The 26,618-nt window shown below is 43.6% G+C and overlaps 1 protein-coding gene across 1 annotated transcript in view; it reads right to left on the bottom strand.

Annotated features, from left to right (window-relative positions):
- Positions 1–26,618, bottom strand: part of LOC306932889 (BCAS3 microtubule associated cell migration factor-like) — a gene marked incomplete at its 3' end in the record, with an annotated part of 68,883 nt that overhangs the window by 31,198 nt on the left and 11,067 nt on the right. Inside the window, exons 6-7 of the mRNA XM_079514865.1 lie at positions 12,339–12,420; positions 5,370–5,442 (exon numbers count right to left, since the gene is read on the bottom strand). Of these exons, the coding sequence (XP_079370991.1) occupies positions 5,370–5,442; positions 12,339–12,420 (155 nt within the window). The remainder of the gene's footprint in view (positions 1–5,369; positions 5,443–12,338; positions 12,421–26,618) is intronic.

The raw sequence follows: 26,618 nt of genomic DNA, 5'->3' as shown, positions 1-26,618 counted from the left end.
GAAAGTACTGCGCCGCGCCCGGAGGCTTTTCTTTCCCTCCCTGTGTTTGAATGTAGCGTTATTTACCAAACACTTGTGTAGGAGGGGGGGGGAGGGGGGGGCCAGGCTATGCCATTCAGCCAGAGGTCAGAAGGCGTTCTGCTTTTCAACACGGGGCATGTTTTCAGCATTAGCGCCGAGCACTGTGCCAAACCGTCAAGACCCGGCCTGTCTCTGTTTCACTGAGGACATGGAGAAAGCAGAGACAGCGGCCACGCCACGCCACGGCGTCGGAGACAGCAGCACACCCTGGAAAACACACTGGAGGGGAAGGAACTTAAGGAAGGTGGTCTCCATCAAAGCCCAGCCGAAGACAGACTTCCTTATTTCATTTCCCGGGAAGGAAATATCAAGTTAAATTCCGTGCTGCTCTGGAAGAGGAGCAGAAGGAAAAGGGGGAGTAGAGAAAGGAGGAGGTGGAAGAGGAGGAGGAGGAGGAGAGGGCTGGGTGGGTATGGAAGACAGACAGCCTTTTGGGATCCGTCTCTCTTTCCAACGGGTCATGGAATGGTGTTCCCAGTCCAGGCTCTGTGCCTCCCAGGGGACCCGGCATGCATCTGTTTAATGTCCCCTCTTAGCCCTCAGCATCTGTCCCTGTACTGCTCTCCCCCCTTTCACACCAGTGCCACTAAAGCCTAAGTTATACTTCGGCACACAGCCATGATGTCGCTCAATGAAAATAACAGATTTTCCCAAAAAAATCTGTCTTTCCATTGAGCTCAACAAAAAAACCAATATTGGTTTCAAACTGAAAATATTTGCATAAAAAAATGTATGACGAAGTATAACTTAGCCTTAATTGAGTCCATGTCACTGCCCACTGGCTCAGCTCCAGTTTGAGCAGCGCGTGTGAAGGGTTCATACGCAGGTGAGGGACTGTCCTTTGATGCTTCGGGTTATGAGCAGAAAATTACAGGCCTTTCACATGCACTTAGAATGCGTACCACATCACATAGTCAGCTGTACTGCTACTAAATGTCACGATTATTGAACATTCCATTAGCACACATGAGGGGTACTTTACCCATTTGGGGCTGACGTCGAAATAAAAAAAAACGTTCGGTCTGAAAGAATATATATTCAAAGATTTGTGCCGCATTTTTACGATTTTTGAAAAATAGCAGACCTACAAGTTCTGCTTGTAGGTCTACAAGCTGATCTACAAGCTATGACCGAGTGGCGCGCTATGAGCTTGTAGATCTGCTATTTTTCAATAGCTAAAGTATAACATAATGCTTAGTTAAAACACCAAAAGGGGTTCCCACGCAAAATGGGTTAGTTTGGATTGTCTCTCGGTTCTCCAACGTGCAACCACACAAACTCCACGCCAGTCCACTGAAGGCATCCTATACGCCTGAAACTACACCATGTTAGATGCAGGGGATGTTCTCCCATCTCTCACCTGAAACTATGCCATGCCCATGTAATGCTGAATTCAATTATCTGTTTTCAGATAAATGGGGTGACATATTAAAGACGTCTGAAACACCCACGGTAACTTTATTTGAATACCTAGTTCCAAGCCTGTTTCTGACCACAGCATGCCTCTGGTTGGCTGCCACGCTGTCTCGACCTATACCGCAGCAGCAAAGAAGATGAACCTCTCTCCACATTTTGCAGGTTCTGCCTCCTGACTGCAGTGGGCAATGCATGCTTTTCTTTCTCAAACTATTGTGCATGTTGCCTCATATTGGGAAACACTCTGCTACACCGGTCTCAAAGTGTCCTTGAGTGGGTTCCAAATGGCCCGTATGGGTGTGTGTAACTCTGAGAGTGTACAAATGTTGTACACTCTCAGAGTTATGGGAGTCCTTGAAAAGAAAAAGTAAAAAAAAAAAGCCCGGAAGTACTGTTGGAAGTTTGTTCCAAAATGGTTGCTGTGCATATAACCTATTGGAATGCTGCTGATGCTGGCATGAGTTCAGATACAGTAGTCTAGTCTCACACCATGTACTTAACACAATCCGTGCTTCCCCTCCAGGCCAGAACGTGGCGCTAGTGCCAGAGAAATTCGGAGAAAAGGCATAACAGACACACAAAATCTCACCTGAAGCTATGCCATGTAAGACCCACAGATATCTAAATGTATATATCGCTTTTCGGAGTACCTGAAGACGCTTCAATATTGTTAATATTGTTAATATATAATGTCATAAGTCAGAATCCTGGTGGAACAGTTTTGTGGAACCCGTAAACACTGGTGGAACACTGGAACACAACAACACATAATATAATAAGATATTTAACTATAATTGTTATTATTCTTTATTTATTTTACCTTTATCATCATACTATAATCATACTATAATTATGACCGTCTGTCTGTCTGTCTGTCTGTCTGTGTGTCACTGTGACTGCCGTAGCTCCTCACTGCCTGCACCAATCAGTCCCAATTTTCACACAGGCATTGGCCATAATAATATGGAGGTCTTAACGAAGCCCTTTTTCCAATTTAACAAATTATAAATGAATAATTAATTTATTAGTGAATTAAAAATGCGAAAACGCACCCAGGGTGCAGTACCCCCCACGGCCACAATGCGGCAAGTATTTCACAACGGGTAAGGGCTAGTTTTATCAATTTAGTCAACACACATGAGCCAGAGTGTGTGCTTTCCCTGATTGAATAATAATAACATGATCGACTAGCTTTCTGCTTGTGGAGCATCAAAGGACACTTTAGATCAAAGATGTCACACAATGAAACTGCCGACTCCTTGCAGAAGAATATACTGTATTACACATCAAAGCAGCACGAAGAAACTCTTACTTGATTGGTTAAAGAATTGAGACATTTTAGCTCAAGCCACTGCAACTATACCCTCTGCAGCGATCTGAAACATTATGTCTTGTGCAAATATTTGATCTGAACCCGGGCTTTAACACGTTGCCAGTTGAAGCAGAATCATGGGAGTCACGCATTGTTCCAAAATGACACGTTGCCATGTTGAGTAAGAAATAGGCTTTAAAGCTGCTATAAGCAATAATATGTCAAAATTTTAATGACCTTTTTATTTTTTATTTCTTTTGGTATTCAGACAGCCAGCAATGAGTAAAAACGCTCCCAAAAACAATTTAGTCTCTGTGACACATCTAGGTAACCTGACTCCGCCAATCAGCGGCAGCTAGAGGCGGGATCAAGGCATACACAGTGCTGCCTTGATCCCGCCTCTAGCTGCCGCTGATTGGCCAGGCCGTTTGGTGGCCGGGCATCAAGTCTGCCTGAGAGTTCCCAGATGGGAGCAGGAGGGGGGGGAACCCAGTGTACTCTCTGCTGCCCCATCTGGCGGAGTCAGGTTAACATCTAGGGGCCACAATCTGCATTCAAAGATGTTCCTAGAAGCTTTGTCAAAAAAAGAACGGTCGAAATGACTAACCAATCAGGAAGTACTAGACAGGCAAAAAAATCATTTTGAGAGTGTTTTACCCATTGCTGGCTGTCTGAATACCAAAAAATAAAAAATAAATAAAAAGGTAATTAAAATGTTGACATATTATTGCTTATAGCAGCTTTAACACATAATCTGGTTCAACTAATGAATAACGGTACTGACCAGAGCTAATGGCCAGAGCTGATGGAACTGCTATTTAGTGAGTTGCGGGAATCGGGATATATCAAAACCATAACCGCCAAATAAAAAATGCATATGATGTAGATGACTTTGACACCGTTACATACATGATCAAACGTGGACTCTAGTGCCATGTCCATGACTCCAAGGAACAATACACATCATGGCAATGTCCTTTAATGAGTGGAATGCTCTGTTCTGCAGAAGCACTTTAGGTTCCACTTTATAACCATCAGTAAAAGAAGAAGAGGCAACTCTCTGCTGTCTCAGATACAACTGTGAAGAAAAGGGCATCCACTGCTTACAATGTACAACCAATGACAGCAACGCACACAGTTTTTAATTAAATTTTTGGTTTTTTATTTGTACTTTTTTTGTACGTTTTATTTTTAAAGTTTTTTTTTAAGTTAAGTTTTTCTTTTTTAAGTTACGTTTTTTTTTTAAAGTTACGTTTTTTTTTTTTTAAGTTACGTTTTTGTGTGTGTGTGTGTGTGTGTGTGTGTGTGTGTGTGTGTGTGTGTGTGTGTGTGTGTGTGTGTGGGTGTGTGTGTGTGTGTGAGCTGTGTGTGAGCTATGCCCTCTGGTGGCGGGCGGGTGGTGTTACAGCATGACACACAGACAGACATGTTCTGCTAGGTCTCATAGTTAGTGCTCACTGCGTTCACAACTGTGAAGAAAGGGCATCCACTGCTTACAATGTACAACCAATGACAGCAACGCACACAGTTTTTTATTTAATTTTAGATTTTTTTTTGTACGTTTTTTTTTGTACGTTTTTTTTTAAAGTTTTTTTTTAAAGTTTTTTTTTAAGTTAAGTTTTTCTTTTTTAAGTTACGTTTTTTTTTTAAAGTTACGTTTTTTTTTTTTTAAGTTAAGTTTTTGTGTGTGTGTGTGTGTGTGTGTGTGTGTGTGTGTGTGTGTGTGTGTGTGTGTGTGTGTGTGTGAGCTGTGCCCTCTGGTGGCGGGCGGGTGGTGTTACAGCGTGACACAGAGACAGACAGACAGACAGACAGACAGACATGTTCTGCTAGGTCTCATAGTTAGTGCTCACTGCGTTCGCAACAACAGTGAAGAAAGGGCATCATCCACTGCTTATACAATGTACGACCAATGACAGCGACGCCACACTGAAGGGCCTGTTGACGCAGAGACCCATGTAGGCTGCACTGTGCACCGTGTGTACTGACATGACAGCGACGCACACTGAAGGGCCTGTTGACGCAGAGACCCATGTAGGCTGCACTGTGCACCGTGTGTACTCACTGCTTACAATGTACGACCAATGACAGCGAAGCCACACTGAAGGGCCTGTTGACGCAGAGACCGATGTAGGCTGCACTGTGCACCGTGTGTACTCACTGCTTACAATGTACAACCAATGACAGCGAAGCCACACTGAAGGGCCTGTTGACGCAGAGACCCATGTAGGCTGCACTGTGCACCGTGTGTACTCACTGCTTACAATGTACAACCAATGACAGCGACGCCACACTGAAGGGCCTGTTGACGCAGAGACCCATGTAGGCTGCACTGTGCACCGTGTGTACTCACTGCTTACAATGTACAACCAATGACAGCGACGCCACACTGAAGGGCCTGTTGACGCAGAGACCCATGTAGGCTGCACTGTGCACCGTGTGTACTCACCCAGAGGACCCCGTGCTCTTACAATGTACGACCAATGACAGCGACGCCACACTGAAGGGCCTGTTGACGCAGAGACCCATGTAGGCTGCACTGTGCACCGTGTGTACTCACCCAGAGGACCCCGTGCTCTTGCACACCCCCAGGAGAGGCCTCTTGTCAGCGAAGCTGTCCGTCTTCAGAGGACCTGAGTGGGAAGAAGAGCAAGGGAGGAGGGGGGGGGGGGGGGGGGAGATGAGAGACGGAGTGATAGATCTGCACACAACAAAGAAGGGCATTCTTTTAAAAAGAGGCCAGCGCATGTGAGGCCTCTTGTGTCGCCAACCCACCCACTTCACTTTTAACAGGCAGACCACTACCGCAGCAGGAAGCGTGTTGATTACATTACAACTACTGCCCTGTAATCAAATTATGGTCACGGAAAATTTTCAATGGATGGAGAAGATTTCGGTGGGGTTTTTTTTCCCCCTCTTTTCTCAAAATCGGGGCCTTATTTTTCCTATCAACGCAGAAGGCACACACATCCTCGGCCGGCCACAATATAATGTCAAGTCCACATGAAGACTTTAGAGGATCAAATGAAATTAGGATGCCAGTGTGTGAGACTCACAGAGAGGAAACTGGAGAAGTTAAGGGGAAAAAAAGAATTGTTTGCTGCACGCAAACCCTCTTTCCCCACGGCATGGAATGAAAAACAAAAAAAAGGAGTGAAATCATAAAGCGTGACACAAAAGACAATAGAGCGAAGGCTAGATGAAATTAAGGAGAAGTAAATGTAGGAGAAATCCCTTCAGAGTTAAAAGGGAGTAAGTAAAGGGGATCTTTGTTTTTTTTGTTTGTTAGATCTTTAGGTTTCCGGCTGAAATTATGGTATAGTTAAAAGCTATAGAGTGCATTTGCATTATTCAAAATGAGTTGAAAGTAACCCATGTTGCATCAAGTCGACGGATTTGGCCTAATCTTCTCATTCCTGATGACAGGATGGAGGGGGCTGTAGGAAAGGGGGGGGGGGGGCTTACATTGAAGAAGATGTTAGCCTTCGGAGGCTTGTAATTTGAGGCTTGACAATAATCAGCATAAGTTCCTGTGGTGTGGCGTGAGTGCAAAATGTGATGTCCCTCCACTGGCCCCCGAGCATCACGCATCACCCCAACATGTTGCTTTCTTCTGTCTTCATAGTTCTGTCATCGGACATCATTACCATGCACGATATTGCATCGCAATATAAATGTGATGGCTGACTTTGATTAAAATGACACGTTTAGGAAAATAAACGTTTTCTTCTGGGAAAGAAATGTGAGATCTGATGCCTGGTGAACAGTGGCTTCGTGTGCAATGCTGCTGACATCCAAACAGACGTGTGGGTAGGGTTGGATATTAAATAGACGTGTGGGTAGGGTTGGATATTACCGGTACATAGCAGGGCCAAGGACACTGAGAACATGCTTGGCTGTCACATATTTTTACAGAGCAGTTTTCACAATTAGGTAACTTGCATCAATCAAGGCAACGTGATGTAATCTGCCTACAAGTGTATAGCGTTACTCCTGGCCGGCTTCCACTAAATGACCACGAGACAAGCACGACAAGCTGACGCTCACTAGCTTAGAACCCCCCATCAGTCAATGTTCAGTTTGTTGTCAAACAAGGCATCTAGGGGTGATGCCCCATTTTCCGGAAGAGCTGAGGTTGTAAACTCCACAGTGTACTAGATACATAAACTGACGTACTCCCTTTTTGGAGAAAAAACAGCACCACTTCCTTCTCTATTCTGGAAAAGGTCGGAGCGACCGGGACTTATTATAATCAACACCTATTTTCAGGACTTTCCAAATCCGCCCACCCACCGGCTCTCTCCCATCGGAGACAATTGGCCCTTTTTAACAGCTCGCCACAGTGCAACACTGTTTGCGCCCTGGCAGATTGCAATCAGTGTCCTCTCCCTCCACTAGCCCATTCTGGGCGGGAACCCCTGTTGGTGTTTCAAGCATTATGTTATACTTTAGCTATTGAAAAATAGCAGATCTACAAGCTCATAGCGCGCCACCGAGTGGCGCGCTACGAGCTTGTAGGTCTGCTATTTTTGAAAAATCGTTAAAATGTGGCGCAACTCATTGAATATATATTTCAGAGCGAACATTTTTAACTAAAATATTTGCTTCTGGGGGGTCCCTTCAACTACATATTTTGAGATGGGGGTCCGTGGCCCAATAGAGATAATTCTGGGGGTCCTTGACATGAAAAAGGTTGAGGACCACTGACATAGAAAGGTTTTTCAGAAAAATGTTAGGATTTAGAAGCCTTTTTTTTAATCAACCTCAGTCCAAAATGGGCTAGTACAATTCATTTTTATTTTCTGCCGAGAGAATTGCTCCCCTCATGTGTCGAGGGGGAGGAGGGGGGGGGGGGGGATCTGCTGCTTCTTATTACTGTAGTTAGCTTTCATCCGTTTCCAGGGCCTCCTCTCAATGCTGTCATTGTGTGTTGTTGAAATCTGCCAAAGAACCGGAACATGGACAGAGAACAAAAAGCTGATTTTCTCACCAAAAAAAATGCCACAAGCCAGCAGGGTGATTTCTTTTCTTTTTTCTGTATTTGTTTTTCTGGTGGTGGTGCATTTCAGTTTCACAGCCCTGATTGATACCTGCAGTGACACCAAATTCAAACTTCATGCCTGGAGAGGAACTAATTAGCGGAACGAGGAAAATCCAATTGCATCGAAGCAGCTTCAAGGATGTGACTGTGCTAGAGTTTGTATTAGATAAAACCGTGTGTGTGTGTGTGTGTGTGTGTGTGTGTGTGTAAGACAGAGAGAGAGAGGGAGAGAGAGAGGGTGTGTGTAAGACAGAGAGAGAGAGGGAGGGAGAGAGGGAGAGGGAGAGGGAGAGGGAGAGAGAGAGAGAGAGAGAGAGAGAGAGAGAGAGAGAGAGAGAGAGAGAGAGGGAGAGGGAGAGAGAGGGACGGACAGACAGACAGACAGACAGACAGACAGACAGACAGACAGACAGACAGACAGACAGACAGACAGACAGACAGACAGACAGACAGACAGACAGACAGACAGACAGACAGACAGACAGACAGACAGACAGACAGACAGACAGACAGACAGACACAGACACAGATACATGTGGTGTAAAATTAAATGGATAAACAGATTAGGCATGTTGTGTACACAGTCAAATCTTGAATGTTCATTTATATCTGAGAAATTAACCATCGAGCATGAAACCCATGAGCCTCTTTATATGGGTACTACTTTACAGTAAATCCTTTACAGGGCCGTGAGCTTGCCCATGTTTCTGTGTCTGTGTGTACCACGGAATTGAGGATAAAAAGTGAGGAGGCCGATTGTGATTGGCCGGAATGTGAGGAGTGTGATTTTTGAGTGGTGCAACCACTCCAAGGAACAGCAATGTCCTAACCTACCTATGTGACTATGTCCTAACCTATGTTTAGAGTACCAGTAGGGGCAAAAGTGGCGCTGTTGTGCCAGAAACAGAGAGAGAGAGATAGTGTTGCACTGTTGCCTGCAGTGCTAATTACAGAGAGAGAGAGAGAGAAACAGAGAGAGACAGAGAGAGAGAGAGAGAGAGAGAGAGAGAGAGAAAGAGAAACAGAGAGAGACAGAGAGAGAGAGGCCAGGGGGAGAGGGGAGTTGCACCACTCAGTTCACACGGGTGTGATTTTAATATATCGGCGTGGCTTCCCCTGGGGCACAAGTCGGTACTAATGACATCACAGTCTATGATGTCAGAACTATGACAGGAAGTCACGCCGTCATTTCACCGTAATGACTGTCCACTGTCCAGACGAATCGTTCTGGTGTCATTCATCTCTCATCTTTGTCAGCTCAACTTTCAAATACGAAGGTTCCCAAACTCTGGAGAAAACCCATACCATTTAAAGGGTAAGACCCTTTTTTTTTAAGAGCTTTGGGTTGTGTTCTTACCTTATTATGGGCAAACTAGTCCATTCCATGAGTTATTTCGTTGTTTATTATCAATTTAAGAAATAAAAACAGTCGCTCATTGACTTCCATTGTAACGGGGGAACAGCTCTCAAAGTCACTCTTTTAGTACATAAACCAACGCAACAAAGGCTGATTCTGACAGTTTATGACATCAGGAAAACATGCGGTTTTATTTTTAATAAAAAATGTAAATTTTGTCTTGCTTTGACTAATTTGTGTAGAAAGAAGATCCGGTAGGTATGCCTACGCCGACCGAATCACTGCTGTTCGCGTTGAGTCAAAAAATGTTCTGATTGGACCAAAAATGTACACCCACTCCTGAAGCGTATTATTGGAATGCCGTTGAGCCACGACGGGGATGTAAACATGGATTTTATTTCGTCCACTTCTCGCTAAAAACATACACAATGGACGTGTTTGAGGGAGACACTTTAGAAGACACTTTAGAAGAAGTGTCTGTGTCTGGGACTGCTCGTATGCGAGGCTGCAGCTGGGTAGCCTGGCTAATAAGCCAGACCGAATCAGCCGCTAGCAAAAACAATTGCCTGCCGGCGGATTACGGTCTGGAGAGGCTCAATTGTACGCCCATTTCCTACACCAGAGAACTGGTGTGGCCAATCGGGACACGGTATGCACTATGGGCGGGCTTTGGTACAGTGACGTTCAATGCTTGAGACCTTTGACTGACAGTAGCTCTAACCAATTGCGTCAAAGAGAAAATGTTTGAACCCGCCCCCCGGGAAACAAGATCCATACACAGCATCTCCAGACTCAATTACCACATGACAGTGTGATTTGAGTCTGGCTTATTAGCCAGGCTAGCAGCTGGGTGCATCTCAAACAGCATGGAGACTTGTTTACAAACGTAACCTCGCAAGATGTCCCCGCGAGAGTTGGGAACGCCGTAGTACTGCTTCAGTATATCTCCAACCAAAATAGTAACGTCATAAATATAACTTAAAAGACAAAAATATAACCGCATGAGTTTTCCTGATGTCATAAACTGTGAGAATCAGCTTTTGTGTGCTAAAAGAGTGACTTTGAGAGCTGTTCCCCCGTTACAATGGAAGTCAATGAGCGACTGTTTTTATTTCTTAAATTGCTAATAAACAACACGAGGGAGCGAAATAACTCATGGAATGGAGTCAATGGACTAGTTTGCCCATAATAAAAAGGTAAGAAAACAACTCAAACCTCTAAAAAAAAAAATTATCTTACCCTTTAAACTCAGAGATATCCCTAGCATTTTATTGAAACTCGACAGGACTCCACGGTGACCGGAGAGTACGAGATCTCAGGTCTTAAAAGCTGAGCTGATGTCAGCTGAATCCCGGTGGGAACACAGCTTGTTGCTAACATGGGGGCTCTGTCTGTGTGGCTAATTCCTCTCCCCCTCCTCCTCTGTAAGCTCTGATTGAAAATGATTAGATAAAAACCTTGGCTATGTTTTTCACTGGGCTCTTTCTCTTCCTCGCCTAACCTTTAATAAATGCAATTACCCTTCGTAATACAATGGGACCAAGGAGACAGTTATGATCATGGGGGGAGATAGAGGGAGGGGAGGGAGGGATGGGCAGAGTGGGCCGGGGACGGGGGGGAATAATAAGGGGGTGCAGGGGGAGGATGGGAAAAAGAGCTCACTTGCAGACAGGGTCCGAATTAGCTCAGCTCGCTCCGGATATGAGGGAGATGAACTGTGTGCGAGAGGCAGGAATTTAACCCATTTTGGGCGGGAACCCCTTTTGGTGTAAGCATTATGTTATGCTTTAGCTATTGAAAAATAGCAGATCTACACCGAGTGGCGCGCTATGAGCTTGTAGGTCTGCTATTTTTTGAAAAATCGAAGAACGACTGACATAGAAACATAGCTTTTTCAGAAAACTGTCAGGATGTAGAAGACATTTTTAGAATCTGATCTCAGGTCAGAATGAAAACTGTCAGGATGTAGAAGAACATTTTTAGAATCTGATCTCAGGTCAGAATGGATTAAAGATGAGAGACGTTGAAATGAAAAGGGAGACGCACCGCTGCGAGGACGTTAAATGTGTCGGGTTTCAGTGTCTGAATGAAAGCGAAGCAGAGAAAGAGAGAGATATAGCATATCGGAGGGAAGACGAGTGAGTGTTTCAGCGGAGTCCTGGCAGGAGGAAGGCCTCTTCACTTCAAGGCAGGCTGTGGCCAGCTGAGGCCTGGCCAACACTAACGTTACAAGACTGTCTTTAACATCAGGATGAGAGAGAGAGAGAGAGAGAGAGAGAGAGAGAGAGAGAGAGAGAGAGAGAGAGAGAGAGAGAGAGACGTGGAAAAGACGGCCTTGTGACTGCCGAGAAACACGGAGTATGAACTCTTTCATTTCACTGTGATAGATCACCCCTCGAAAGAAAAAAAGGAAAAACACCCGCCCAAAAAAAACAGAACTGCATTAGCAACTAGCCACACAAAACTTCATTTTATGTGCTGTCCTTGAATAGAGAACAAAAATGTTTGGTCTGAGATTTCTTCTTTTTTTATTGTAACTACAGGGCAAGAAGATTCATGATTCAGATAAAAAAAAAGAAGACTTAATGTCAGATGAAAAAGCTTGAAAGGCAAAAAGTGCTCCAAAATGCACAAATCCAACTATGGCACATTCATTCCCAGCACTTCCCAGCAGTGTGTGTGTGTGTGTGTGTGTGTGTGTGTGTGTGTGTGTGTGTGTGTGTGTGTGTGTGTGTGTGTGTGTGTGTGTGCGTGCATGCATGCTGCGCTGACACAAGGTAAAAACACTCCAGCTAAGCTTTTCTCTATGTTGTGACATGACAGCGACTTGGGATGGCCGTCTGGCCGTCTTCACACAGTGTGTCGCACACAATGGGCATCACAGAAAAAAGAAACACTCCAATGTGAGCCTGTAACATCTGCAAAAACAAGTAGGCTCCTTAAAAAGCCAATCAGAAACCTGCTGTCAAGGAGAGTATGGATAACGATGAGGGGTTTCAGTTGCAATGGGTTGTGAATCATCAATCAGATTTGGAAACGTTAGATCCTACGTGGCTCAAATTAAATGTTAGCAGATACAGCTGGTGTGTGTGTGTGTGTGTGTGTGTGTGTGTGTGTGTGTGTGTACTCACTGATATGCGGTGCAGGAAGTATGCGTGCCGCTCGGACTGGTCCGTGGCGCACAGAGAACAACTCCTGGGCCTCTCCAGCAAGCTAGTGGACACAATACAACCACAGTCAATGGCCATTCACAAACAAATGCACGTAAATGCACCCAAGACTCATTTAAGGTCCAATTAAAAGCATGACTGAAGAAAAAAGGGACAGAAGTAGCATGTGCTTAAATTCATATTTAGAAAATGTTTCAGATGTCAAACATTTCTGAGATGATGTAATGATGATGGATGATGATGGTCATGGAAGAGGAACCTTCTGTAAGCTTCATGGGCTCAAAGATAATCAACTTCAAAATCTCATTAAAAAAAACGGTCAAAATGACCTCTCAGACATGCTAGTGTTAAAATGAACATGTCAGGTGAAAATAGTGAATGCTAAAGAAAAACCTCCACCATCTCACCAAGTTTCCAGTTTAGGAGCAATATGCTGTAGCTTCCCTGTTAATCAGGAAGATGATGGGAAACGTGTTGACAAAACAGTGGCGTAATGATGTGTTCCATATTGAAATAGGAGCACAGCACAGACCATTTGAAGTTGAAGCATTTAACCGTGTCTTCTCCACAGTCCATTGGCTGAGATAATAAGCTAGTAAAGTGCACTAGGTGCTTTCATTCCCCCAGGGACATAATATGTGAGGCAGCATTCATGTTTTGGGGCGAATTGGTCTGCGTTCCCAATTATTGTTCTCCCAAATGTGTTTACAGTCTTGCAGGTGGCGGCTGCTTTAATGATTGAAACTAGCACAGATATATTTTTTCAATTTGAACTCGTTAAGAAAAAAAATGACTCGGATGACACAGTGCATATGGAACACAGTGGCGTTCTCTTAAAAATATGTAAATATCATAGGAAGTGACAAGCGTCGCAATGTGCATTTTGTCTGGGGGAAAAGAGATGTATGACTCCATGTGTGTGTGTGTGCCGGGAGGACCTTCTTATGCCAAGTTTAAATGTAATCCAGATTAATTATGCTGGATACAAGACGCACGTTTAAAAAACAATTTCAACAAGCTTACACATTTCACAATGTAGTGGATGTGCTATTTTCACTTATGAATTTGGTTAACCCATTTTGGGCGGGAACCCCTTTTGGTGTTAGCATTATGTTATGCTTTAGCTATTGAAAAATAGAAGATCTACAAGCTCATAGCGCGCCACCGAGTGGCGCGCTACGAGCTTGTAGGTCTGCTATTTTTAAGTGGTGCAACCACTTCCTTAAGTGACTATGTGTGTGGGTGGGTGTGTGGGTGCGTCTGAGCACGAAAACAGCATGGTTGTACCTCTGTCATTTCTCAACCGTTTCGGACGCGGGGTGGCTCGCCGGAATCGGGCCAGCACCCTGGGTGCGTTCCTGTGGGTCTGGACCCCCCCTCCCGGGGACCCCCACACGGAGTTGCACCACTTACTTCACATGGGTGTGATTTTGAAAAGTAGAAGGACGACTGACATAGAAACATAGCTTTTTCAGAAAACTGTCATTTTCAAACAGACATTTTTAGAATCTGATCTCAGGTCAAAATGGGTTAATGCCAGGTGTAAACGGGGGGGGGGGGGGGGGGGGGGAGCATAGAGGAGTGACATCTTCTCCCCCTCTTTGCAGAAGGAACAGCGATCACACAAACCCGATTGTAAAAACCTCAAGTTCAAACCACCAGATATCATGCAGCTTCCAAGCCACATCAGCTCCACAAACTACAGACTAAGACAATGCACCCTCAGTCTCTAAACCACATTCATTTGGTCCGACGGCTTGCAAGTAAAGTGTGAAACTGCCCATGGATGGATATTATCCCAGGGAGGCGTCAGGCTAGAAGGATAAAAGCCTGGCCGGAACGGAAGATACAAAAAAGAGGTTTTATGGTTTGTGAATGAAATGGAACGTTGTCTGGCCAAGGTGGCGGCATAGTGGGGTTTTTTCAGACAATACTCTGGGTGAGCCAATACTTTTGAAAGCAACGTTAAAAGAGCTGGGGTTGTCTTGAGGGCAGATTATCTCGGAGAAAGCCAATTGTACGAGGCCGAGGCGTGTGAACAAATCCATAAAACAACTCAGACAGGGGATAAGAAGCAACATTCTCTGTTCTGACTATCGAGTTCGTGAGCCATTCTGGCGAAGTGTTTGTGATGCAAGGGGACCCGTGCATCTTCATCTACAATAGTTGACCAATAGCTTCCGGGTTAGACAACTACCGTATTGAGATTTGTTATTGTATTATTAGTATTAGTATTATTAGAAGACATAGTTTTTCTTAACACCTTAGATTAATGTAACCAAAAACGAAATACATGTCCACAATATATTATATTGCCAGAAGATCTTCGGTAAACAATGTGAGCGTCATCCATGCCTGGTGGCCACAACAAATGACTGTGTCTGTTATGTCTACAACATGGATTAGAGCAAGGAAAATGTGCTTGACATGAAAAGGGAAAGGGGTCCTCCTCCTCCCACAGGATATTGTGGGTTTTTGAGAGCTCATTTCATTGGTGTGGAAATGTCGCTGTAATTGTAAGGGCCGATTCATACTCCTATTTTACCGCTGTAGTGCCGAAATGATATCGGCTCGTCAGACATTTTCAGTAGTAGTAGTAGTAGTAGTAGTTCAGTGTCCATGGTCAAATTTGACCAGCCTGTTTTAACTGCTTTTACATGAACACATAAAACATAATGTCTTCTATATATTCATCCACTGGTTACCATGTGTGTATCTCCAGTCAATATTCAAAGACGAGACACTGACAGGTATTTGTAAATAAATACCGTAAAAAAACAAATTCAAAACACATATTACCGACAGACCATCAACATGATCTCTGTGTGCGTGCGTGCGTGCGTGCGTGCGTGCGTGCGTGTCTTATGCTCTCTTCGTCAACATGGTATATCTCTGATATTGTGCTACACATGAACAATCCAGCTTCATCAGCTCATAAACTTGCCTTGACCTCAATCAGAGAACACAACTTTTTCTAAATCCTAAATATAGTGTGTCGTTTTTTTTTTTTTTTTTATCTGATTGCGCAAGACGGACTATTATTATTATTATTAAGTCTCCACTGCACGCAAAGTGCTTCTGGACATTGAGTGAACTTGACCTGCTGTGTCACACGGATGTATAATGATGCATTTATGTACTGTAGCACCTTTATCCAACTCCAAGGCCCTCTGCATAGATTGTGCCCATTATTCACACACACAGTGGAAGACACCATGCAGGGCGCCAACCTGTTCAACAGGAGCAATTAGGGGTCACTTTGACACCAACTATATTCCTATATAGTTGGTGTCAAAGTGACCCCTAATTGCTCCTCTACACCTGAGCCACTGCCGCCCCAGTACTGTGTGTGTGTGTGTGTGTGTGTGTGTGTGTGTGTGTGTGTGTGTGTGTGTGTGTGTGTGTGTGTGTGTGTGTGTGTGTGTGTGTGTGTGTCATGAACTTGCCTTGACCTCAAGTGCTGCAATTAGAGATTTTTTTGATTGCTGCATCTAATCGACACCTGTGGTGTCTCGCCTGCTTGCAATGGAGGTGACGCAATTAACCCATTTTGACCCGAGATCAGATTCTAAAAATGTCTTCTACATCCTAATAATAATATCTGGGATTTATATAGCGCTTTTCATGACACTCAAAGATGCTTTACATGTGTTGGGGCCAGGGGGGGGAACAAGAAAAAGGACAACTTTATTAGAAAAAACAATTATAAGAATAAAACCAATAAAACATATGCATATAACAAGTTTTAAAAACACATCAGCTTGGAAATGTGATTGTGAACAGGTGGGTTTTTAGTGCAGATTTGAAGGTGGGAAGTGAGGGGGCATCTCTGATGTGTTTGGGGAGAGCGTTCCAGAGGGTAGGGGCGGCCACAGAGAAGGCCTTGAGGGACCTCAAGGAGGCCGGCGTCGCTGGACCTGAGGGACAGTTTTCTGAAAAAGCTATGTTTCTATGTCAGTCGTTCTTCGATTTTTCAAAAATAGCAGACCTACAAGATCGCGCCACCGAGTGGCGCGCTATGAGCTTGTAGATCTGCTATTTTTCAATAGCTAAAGCATAACATAATGCTAACACCAAAAGGGGTTCCCGCCCAAAATGCGTTAAGGCACATTGTGTGGCCTTAGGCCACACAATGTGCTATAATTGAGCAATTTCACCTGCTGCGATACATATTTTGAATGACGTATGACAAAGGTTTTTTTGTGTGTGTGTGTGTGTGTGTGTGTGTGTGTGTGTGTGTGTGTGTGTGTGTGGCACCGCAGGTGTGAGAGAGAGAGAGAGAGAGAATCGCCTGCCATTATTCAGATTAGTGACTCATCTGCGTGAGAGAAAAGCATTTAGGAGCTTTCCTGACAGCTGCCTCCTCATAGAGTGGTGCAGGGGAATAGTATTTATTTCTGTAGTCGGAACTAGCAGGAAGCTAAGCAGCTTCATGGATCTCTGGACAAAAAGTCAATGGGATTTCTTTTTGCACTGGATTTGCAGTATGGCTAGTAGGGATGCACCGAAAGGGAAATTATTGGCCGAAACCGAATACCGAATATAGGAAACAGTTGGCCGAAAACCGAACACCGAATATGCGAAAATGATTAATATTATATATATTTTTTCCTACCATTTCTGTCATGGCCCTACCTTAAAGCTACCTGATTTATGGCAAAAGACATGATTATGGCAAAACTTTATAATAATCACTATTATGGGTCCATAATACATGTATTCAGCACTTTTTAATGCATTAATTGCATACACTATTGCATAATTGCATACACTATTCTGTGATATATTTTCGGCCTATTCGGGCCGAAACCGAATAGGCCGAAAATGCATTTTCTGCCATTTTCTGCCGAATATTTTCTGTGGCCGAATATTCGGTGCATCCCTAATTGCTAGGGTTGTCCCGATCGGATCGGGTGATCGGAAATCGGGCTCCGATCACATGATTTTCAAAAGATCGGAATCGGGGAGAAAAGATCGGATTTTTTAATTGTCTAATGTAAATCTCAAAGAAAGATGTACTGTATAAGCAATGAGAGTTTGTAAAAACTGTTCATGCTAGTTGTTTTCATCATGCTTTGTGAGGTAACTGGGTCTAGACATTAGGGCTGCTGGGGTAAACAATACCTCAACATACAGGTATATACTTATTACTCAGTCCCGTCACGTCAGTCATAAAGCACCGACACCATTATCATCGTAGAGATAAAACTTGACATGGGGCTGAAAAGCTTAAGACTCCACATGGTCACATCAGACAATGGTGTGGGGGGGGCTAGGACAAAGAACGATTTGTTCACACTGTAAGAAAAATAATCTATTCCAACTGCGTGGAATGGGCTTTTGATGGAGAGACGGCGACAGAGGAAGAGGGGGTACGAGAGGGAAGAGGGTTGGCGGTTGACGTACCAAAGCCAAAACCGCAAAGTAAAAGCTACCAAGCAACAGAATAACCCATCTTGACCTGAGATCCGATTCTAAAAATGTCTTCTACATCCTGACAGTTTTCTGAAAAAGCTATGTTTCTATGTCAGTGGTTCTTCGATTTTTCAAAAATAGCAGACCTACAAGCTCGTAGCGCGCCACTCGGTGGCGCGCTATGAGCTTGTAGATCTGCTATTTTTGAATAGCTAAAGCATAACATAATGCTAACACCAAAAGGGGTTCCCGCCCAAAATGGGATAAAGGTCCCCAGTGGCATTGCAATGCAAACGAGCTGCCTACTCTCTTCTCTGTGACACAGCCAAGACTAGGGCAGGGAGAGAGCGAGGGGGTTGGAGGGGATAATGCCAAGCAGGCAGCAGAGCTGTCCACCAGGACACAGAGTAGACAGACAAACTGATCATGTCTCCGACGTCGTCCGACTTGAACAGAAGCACTGCGGGCAAAGCACGAGTGTGCCAAGAGATATTAAAATCACTGAACAATGAACATCCGACATCTTTCCTTGATCACAACATCCCAGTGAGAACTTAAGATTTTAGACGCTGAAGCTATCGTACAAATTTGCTGAAAGCTAATAAACATTAAGCCATTTTGGGCGGGAACCCCTTTTGGTGTTTTAACTGCATTATGTCATGCTTTCTATGCGCTATGATCTACAAGTTCATAGCGCAGCACCGAGTGCCGCGCTATGAACTTGTAGGTCTGCTATTTTCGAAAAATGGTGAAAATGTGGCGCAAAAAAACCTTTTTAACTCAAATCTTTGCTTCTGGGGGGGTACCTGGAAAAACATCTTTTCAGATTGGGGTCTGCAGCCAAATACAGATAATTTTGGAGGTCCTTGACATGAAAAAGGTTGAGTACCACTGACATAGAAACATAGGATTTTCAGAAAACTTTTAGGATTTAGAAGACTTTTTTTTAATGAATCGTCCTCAGGTCTAAATGGATTAACCTATTTTGGGCGGGAACCCCTTTTGGTGTTAGCAGTATGTTATGCTTTAGCTATTGAAAAATAGCAGATCTACAAGCTCATAGCACGCCACAGAGTGGCGCGCTACGAGCTTGTAGGTCTGCTATTTTTGAAAAGTCGAAGAACCACTGACATAGAAACATAGCTTTTTCAGAAAACTGTCAGGATGTAGAAGACATTTATAGAATCTGATCTCAGGTCAAAATGGATTAAATACAACAAAGTTATTATTGTGTCCGTGGCTCCAGTATACACCTGTGCCACCAAACTGCCACCGACATCCTACCGTCACACGCCAGAACCCAAGTTCACACCAGGTCGTATGAACAGGATTTAAAATAACCTTTTGAAGTTGACACTATAACAGAAACAGTTGCTTCCATCAAGGGAGGAGTTTAAAGGTCTTTACAACAGTAGAAAATATAGCCATAAAGCCGTTTAATGGATGCCTGTGTCATCTCTACCGGCTTTAGGTCTGAGAATCAAGCCAGGATGTTAGGTCAATAGCCTGCGTGATTCTCTGGTACGTGTAATAGTGCATTGTGTTAAGCGCTGAATGCCCCACTTTTGTCCTTCGTTCTTGCGTTAAATTACAGTGAAACATGCATTATCACATTACCAGTGCTCTAATCTGCGTGTTTTAACCCATTTAGACCTGAGGACGATTCCACAAATGCCTTTTAAATCCTGGAAGTTTTTTCCGAAAAACCTCGTTTCTATGTCAGAAACATGTCAGAAACATGTCAGAAACCTCGTTTCTATGTCAGAAACATGTCAGAAACATGTCAGAAACCTCGTTTCTATGTCAGAAACATGGCAGAAACATGTCAGAAACCTCGTTTCTATGTCAGAAACATGTCAGAAACATGTCAGAAACCTCGTTTCTATGTCAGAAACATGTCAGAAACATGTCAGAAACCTCGTTTCTATGTCAGAAACATGTCAGAAACATGTCAGAAACCTCGTTTCTATGTCAGAAACATGTCAGAAACATGTCAGAAACCTCGTTTCTATGTCAGAAACATGTCAGAAACATGTCAGAAACCTCGTTTCTATGTCAGAAACATGTCAGAAACATGTCAGAAACCTCGTTTCTATGTCAGAAACATGTCAGAAACATGTCAGAAACCTCGTTTCTATGTCAGAAACATGTCAGAAACCTCGTTTCTATGTCAGAAACCTTGTTTCTATGTCAGTCGTTCTCAAACATTTTCATGTCAAGGACCCCCAGAATTATCTGTATTTGGCCGCGGACTCCCATCTGAAAATATGTAGTTCCAGGGACCCCCCCCCCCCCCCCCCCCCGTTCGCTCTGAAAGAATATATTCAAAGATTGGCGCCACATTTTCACGATTTAAAAAAATAGCAGATCTACAAGCTTGTAGCGCGGCACTCGGTGCCGCGCTATGAGCTTGTAGATCTGCTATTTTAAAATAAAACACCAAAAGGGGTTCCCGTTCAGTATGGGTTAAGTCCATAAACCCATCTGACGGGATGATCGCTCTTTTGTGCAATTAGTAGCCTTTTCAAAGTGGCGGATTTGGAGGCATGTTTTTATTAAAAGTGCTCCGGCTCCAGCGGTGGCAGATTAACAAGAGCATTGACCACAGTGACAGGTTAACTCATACTGGGCGGGAACCCCTTTTGGTGTCTTAAGCATTACGTTATACTTTAGCTATTGAAAAATAGCAGATCTACAAGCTCATAGCGCGGCACCGAGTGCCGCGCTATGAGCTTGTAGGTCTGCTATTTTCTTTTGTTTATCGTGAAAATGTGGCGCAAATCTTTGTTCGCTCTGAACTTTCACAGTGAATGTTTTTTTTAACTAAAATCTTTTGCATCTGAACAACATATTTTCAGATGGGGGGGTCGGCAGTCAATCACACATATTTTTGGGGGTCCTTGACATGAAAATGTTTGAGAGCGACTGACATAAAAACATGGGTTTTTTTCAGAAAACCGTCAGGATTTAGAAGACATTTTGTTGAATCGAGCTCAGGTCAAAATGGGTTAAAGAAACGCCCACTACCCGGAATAAACCGGAGTGAGGGATTCCTATACAGGACAAATGGAGCTGGTGCAGGATGAGGGAATAATGGAATTTAGCAGATTGAAACAAACAAGAGAGCCGGGGAGGAGTGGGGGCTGGTGAGGTAAATGCGTCCAGTTATTGTCCATTACCCGGTCGCTCGTCCTGACCTTACAAGGCTCATGTGTGACATCAACAGCCATCAACAACCTTCCAACAACCGCCATTACATTAGTGTCCCATTGTATGCAATATGCCAAATTGCTTCTTTTTTTTCCCTCCATTTTATTCATTTCAATTTGTGCATCGGATGTTTTTGTGTAATCGCAGTGTCTGCTGTTGTGTTTTAACCCGTTTTGACCTGAGATCAGATTCTAAAAATGTCTTCTACATCCTGACAGTTTTCTGAAAAAGTTATGTTTCTATGTCGGTCGTTCTTCGATTTTTCAAAAATAGCAGACCTACAAGCTCGTAGCGTGCCACTCGGTGGCGCGCTATGAGCTTGTAGGTCTGCTATTTTTCAATAGCTAAAGCATAACATAATGCTAACACCAAAAGGGGTTCCCGCCCAGAATTGATTAATCTCTCTCTGATGTTAATGCTCTAAGCTGTGAACCAGTGATATCTGGGCCATATTCACAAGTGAGTACGCGCAAGCACGCACACGCGCGCACACACACACATAGTCACACACAAACACACACGCACACACACAGCTGGGCATGTTGGGGTGGATAGATGGAGAGGGTCAACTACTTAGGTCGACGGCTGAAAGTGCTTTTCGGGATCCTAAAATAACAGGTGCTTACACGCAAATGCCATTGATTTAATTGGGACTCCATTAAAAAAGGCACAGCAGAAAGCATGTGCGTTGGAAGGAAACTATTCTAGCTATTGAGCCGCAACGACAGAAAGTTTGAACTCCTCCACACACTGGGGGGGGGCAGACAAAACCTGCACACGCGTCTGTGCGTGTTTGTGTATATCAGAGAGAACCCCTGACTTGATATATCATCGCCACCCCTTATCTGGGGACTGTTCTAGTCGCCGCCACCACCAGGCTCAGCCAGGACACCTCGCTTCAAAGCAGGTCGTTTCCTCACAACACCTCTTCAGACAAACAATTAGCCTCATGGCAGTCTGCCTCTTATCAGCCTTGTGGCGGACGGCACCTCTCCTCTCCGCTCGCAGATTCCTGTCTGAGGGGACAGTAATCTATGGTGGTCACACACAAAGTGGCTAAACACACCACACACACACATACCTCAACAACTCTCTCTCTCTGTTCCTTCACCAGAGGAGAGAGAGACTGTGTGTGTGTGTGTGTGTGTGTGTGTGTGTGTGTGTGTGTGTGTGTGTGTGTGTGTGTGTGTGTGTGTGTGTGTGTGTGTGTGTGTGTGTGTGTGAGAGAGAGAGAGAGAGAGAGAGAGTGTGTGTGTGCGCTAGCTCTCTCTCATTCCTGCGTCTCTGGGCCATTACAGAGGGTGTTGGCTTAGCGTCTGTCACAAACACTTCACAGCCACTCAAGAGCCACCGACCGAGGCACTTTCAACGCTTACTTAAAGCCCTGTGAAAAAACATGCCCCAGAATCATCCTGTAAACTTCCAAAAGTCAAAAGGAAAACAAAGCGAGGGGAGGAGAGGTGCGCGATAAGAGGCAGGCCTGATGAGGGGGAACCGACGGTGTCAGGTCCAACTGGAGCTGAAATGGAGTGGAACAACGGAGCCAGTCCCACAAGGTGCTCCACCGTCGAGCACAACTCCCTGCTTTCCCTTAACCCGTTTAGACCTGAGATCAGATTCTATAAATGTCTTCTACATCCTGACAGTTTTCTGAAAAAGCTATGTTTCTATGTCAGTCGTTCTTCGATTTTTAAAAAATAGCAGACCTACATGCTTGTAGATCTGCTATTTTTCAATAGCTAAAGCATAACATAATGCTAACACCAAAAGGGGTTCCCGCCCAGAATTGGCCTATTTAGACACGAGGGCGATTCTACAAACGCCTTCTAAATCTTGACAGTTTTCTGAAAAACCCTATGTTTCTATGTCAGTCGTTCTCAAACATTTTCATGTCAAGGACCCCCAAAAATATATGTAATTGCCCGCCGAGCCCCATCTGAAAATATGGTGTTCCAGGGACCCCCTCCCAGAAGCAAAGATTTGAGTTAAAAATGTTCGCTCTGAAAGAAGATATTCAAACATTTGGGCCACATTTTCACCATTTTTCAAAAATAGCAGACCTACGAGCTTGTAGATCTGGCTATTTTTCAACAGCTAAAGTACAATTTACAATTTAGGCATTTAGCAGACGCTCTTAATCCAGAGCGATTTACATTAAGCAAGAACAAAAAAGCATGGGAATACATCACATATATAAAAATGCAAAAGTACAACATAATGCTTAAAACACCCAAAGGGGTTCCCGCCCAGAATGGATTAACGATTTCAGTATAAAAACCACAGACTGGGGTTGAGACTCGATTGTTCAAACTGCCACATCGCAGCGAGCGTGGACGGCTTCTGTGTGTGTTCAATGTGTGCACGTGTGAGCCGTGCACATCAGAGGGGGGGAAAGGAGAGTGTGTCTGTTCCCCCCGCGCGCGGACCGGTGGATGTTTATAAAAGCGACTGATTAAGGACGTTGGTGTGTTTAGATCTCACAGGATGTATGTGAAGTTTGCATGTTTTGGTGACAGGCCCTACATGAAAGGCGATACTCTGCCCAGCGAGGGCCTCCTCAGTGCTGTGGGTTATTCGTTAAGTCACCCAAACTGACAAAATCCTCTAATGATTTTCCAGGGCCGACTGAAAAAAAAAAAAAGCCCAACGCCAAAATTATATATCTGTCCCGCATGCTTCCTGGAAAACGGCTTTGAGGGTAAGAAATTGGCCCGGTCACAAGAACCATCTTTCAAGAACATGCATTTCAGCACAGGAGGTTGCAATAATAAATAGAACATTGAAGGAAATGGTTATTTTATAAAGTGATTAATTTTCTCTTCTTTGGGGGATTTCGTTTTATATTTCATTTGTTCCGTCTGTTAAACACATGACCCATGACTGACAGAGTTCACACCAAACTAAACGCTATCCCTCTCGCATTAACCCATTCTGGGCGGGAACCCCTTTTGGTGTTTTAAGTGTGTTATGCTTTAGCTGTTGAAAAATAGCAGATCTACAAGCTTGTAGGTCTGCTATTTTTGAAAAATCGTGAAAATGTGCCTGAAATCATTGAATATATATTCTTTCAGAGCGAGTTATTAATTCAAATCTTTGCTACTGGGAGGGTCCCTGGAACAACATATTTTCAGATGGGGGTCGGAGGCCAATTACATAAAAAAATTTGAGTCCTTGCCATGAAATATTGAGTGATATAGGCCTAGAAAACTGTCAGGATTTAGAAGTCATTTTTTTAATTTCGACGTCAGGCCTAAATGGGTTAAAAGGCCTCCATCTTGTGGCCACGTTTGACTGCTCAGTGACAGGGGAAGTACAGCAGAGGGACTGCGGCAGTGGCCCCGACTGTCATTTTCTACAGGGATCTACACATTATTGTGGAACGAATGTTTGCGTTTTTAACATACAGCTTGTGTGTGTGCATGTGCGCGCGCCATTTATATTCCACTGTTATGTTCTTAGCTTACACATGTTTCATGATAAATGCTTTTTATATATGTGATGTATTCCCATGCTTTTTTGTTCGTGCTTAATGTAAATCGCTCTGGATTAAGAGCGTCTGCTAAATGCCTAAATTGTAAATTGTTATATTGTTAATCTCTGTAGGTAATATTACCAGGTGTATGTCTCACTCTCAACAAGACTTAACCCATTTTGGGCGGGAACCCCTTTTGGTGTTAGCATTATGTTATGCTTTAGCTATTGAAAAATAGCAGATCTACAAGCTTGTAGGTCTGCTATTTTTTAAAAATCGAAGAACCACTGACATAGAAACATAGCTTTTTCAGAAAACTGTCAGGATGTAGAAGACATTTTTAGAATCTGATCTCAGGTCAAAATGGGTTAATGAAATAAAATATATTTGGAGTAACTAGGCAGTGGTTACTTTGTGTGAATGACTCTATGGACTGAAAACAATGCTGCACTTTCCAACAAAGCATAGAATCTCTTGTGTCTTGTCTTGTGCCATTTCCTGATTTGGTTCATAAATATATTTTGCCTTTAATTTAATGTTTAACAGAGGTTGTTACTGCAATTTATTTTCACCTCTCCAAGGCCTATGAAAAGGAAAACTTGCAAGTTGCGTGCCATCTGAACCTCCTCATTATATTACCAGCTGAAGACATGGTCATGCATGTACATATCCTGGTCAACAGTGACACCCAATGGACACTAATAGTTATTGTAAGATTAAAAAATAAAAAAAGTGGTGAAGAGATACAAGATGAGGGGATGTGAGGTGTAGTCTGCTGTAAACAGTGTTGTTTTCGTTGACTAAAACTATGACGAAAGATGTTCGTCGACTACCTCTTTTCACTGACGAAAACGAAATGGAAACTAAATGAAAACTAAGCTATGATGACTAAAACTAAGACTAAATATACTGACAATCTCGTCAACAAATAAAAACTAGACTAAAATGTTAGGAACGGACTAGTGGACAAGAGATCCAGTATAAGTCATTTTACAATTGGTTGCATGCTGAAAATAGCCGATCTACAAGCTCACAACGCGTCTCAGATCGGCTATTTTCAGCAAGCGTAAAAACACTCATTACACATTACGACAGCATCAAGGCCCGCCAAAACACATTTTAGCCGACTTAATCAACTGTAGATTTAGTCGACTAAAACTAGACTAACACTAAGACATTCCAGGTGACTAAAGTGTGACTAAGACTAAATGAAAACTATTCAAGAGACTGTGACTAAAACTAAAATAGAAATTTGCTGCCAAAAACAAGACTGGATCTAAACAGGTGATTTCTCAGACTGTGGCAGAAAATAGGGAGTCTACAAATTGCAAGGAGGAGTTTTTGCAAGGATCTTTAAAAGTGTAAATACACTATCACAGTGTGTATGGGTAGCTCAGGCGGTAGAGAACCACCCCTATTGGACCACAAGGTTCTGGTTTCGAACCTGGGAACCACCAACTCAGCATAGAGTAGCACATCTTGATGATAACTAAGTTGTACTGGTAGTATACTGGAGCAGATGGTAAATGTTGCAATCCATCTCCCAGGGGATCCAGTGCAATTAACCCATTTGGGCCCGACATCAAAAATTTTAAAAATGTCTTCTAAAATTTAAATCATGACAGTTTTCTGAAATACCTATGTTTCTATATCAGTGGTGCTCAATATTTCATGTCAAGGACCCCAGAATTATGTGTATTTGGCCGCCGACCCCAATTTGAAAACATGCTGTTCCAGGGACCCCGCCAGAAGCAAAGATTTGAGTTAAAAACATCCGCTCTGAAAGAATATATATTCAAAGATTTGTGCCACATTTTCACGATTTTTCAAAAATAGCAGACCTACAAGCTCGTAGCGTGGCACTCGGTGCCGCGCTACGAGCTTGTAGATCTGCTATTTTTCAATAGCTAAAGTATAACATAATGCTAACACCAAAAGGGGTTCCCGCCCAAAATGGGTTAAAAGGGGATAGACAGAACCCAAGTTGTTCTCGTCTGATACCTACCATAAACCACTCCGGCCGACTTAATCCTACTGCTGATACAGTGTCGTGACAATCTACTCAACTGTGCCGTGATTTAGAGTTTTGGTTTTTTGAGTCGTTTCTGAAGATTTCCGTCGGGCAGCATTAATATATCTAAATA

Source organism: Electrona antarctica, assembly GCF_951216825.1.
Source record: "Electrona antarctica genome assembly, chromosome: 11".
Classification (NCBI taxonomy): Eukaryota; Metazoa; Chordata; class Actinopteri; order Myctophiformes; family Myctophidae; genus Electrona; species Electrona antarctica.
The sequence above is the reverse complement of the archived record's forward strand: the minus strand, read 5'-3'. Positions and strand labels throughout refer to the sequence as shown.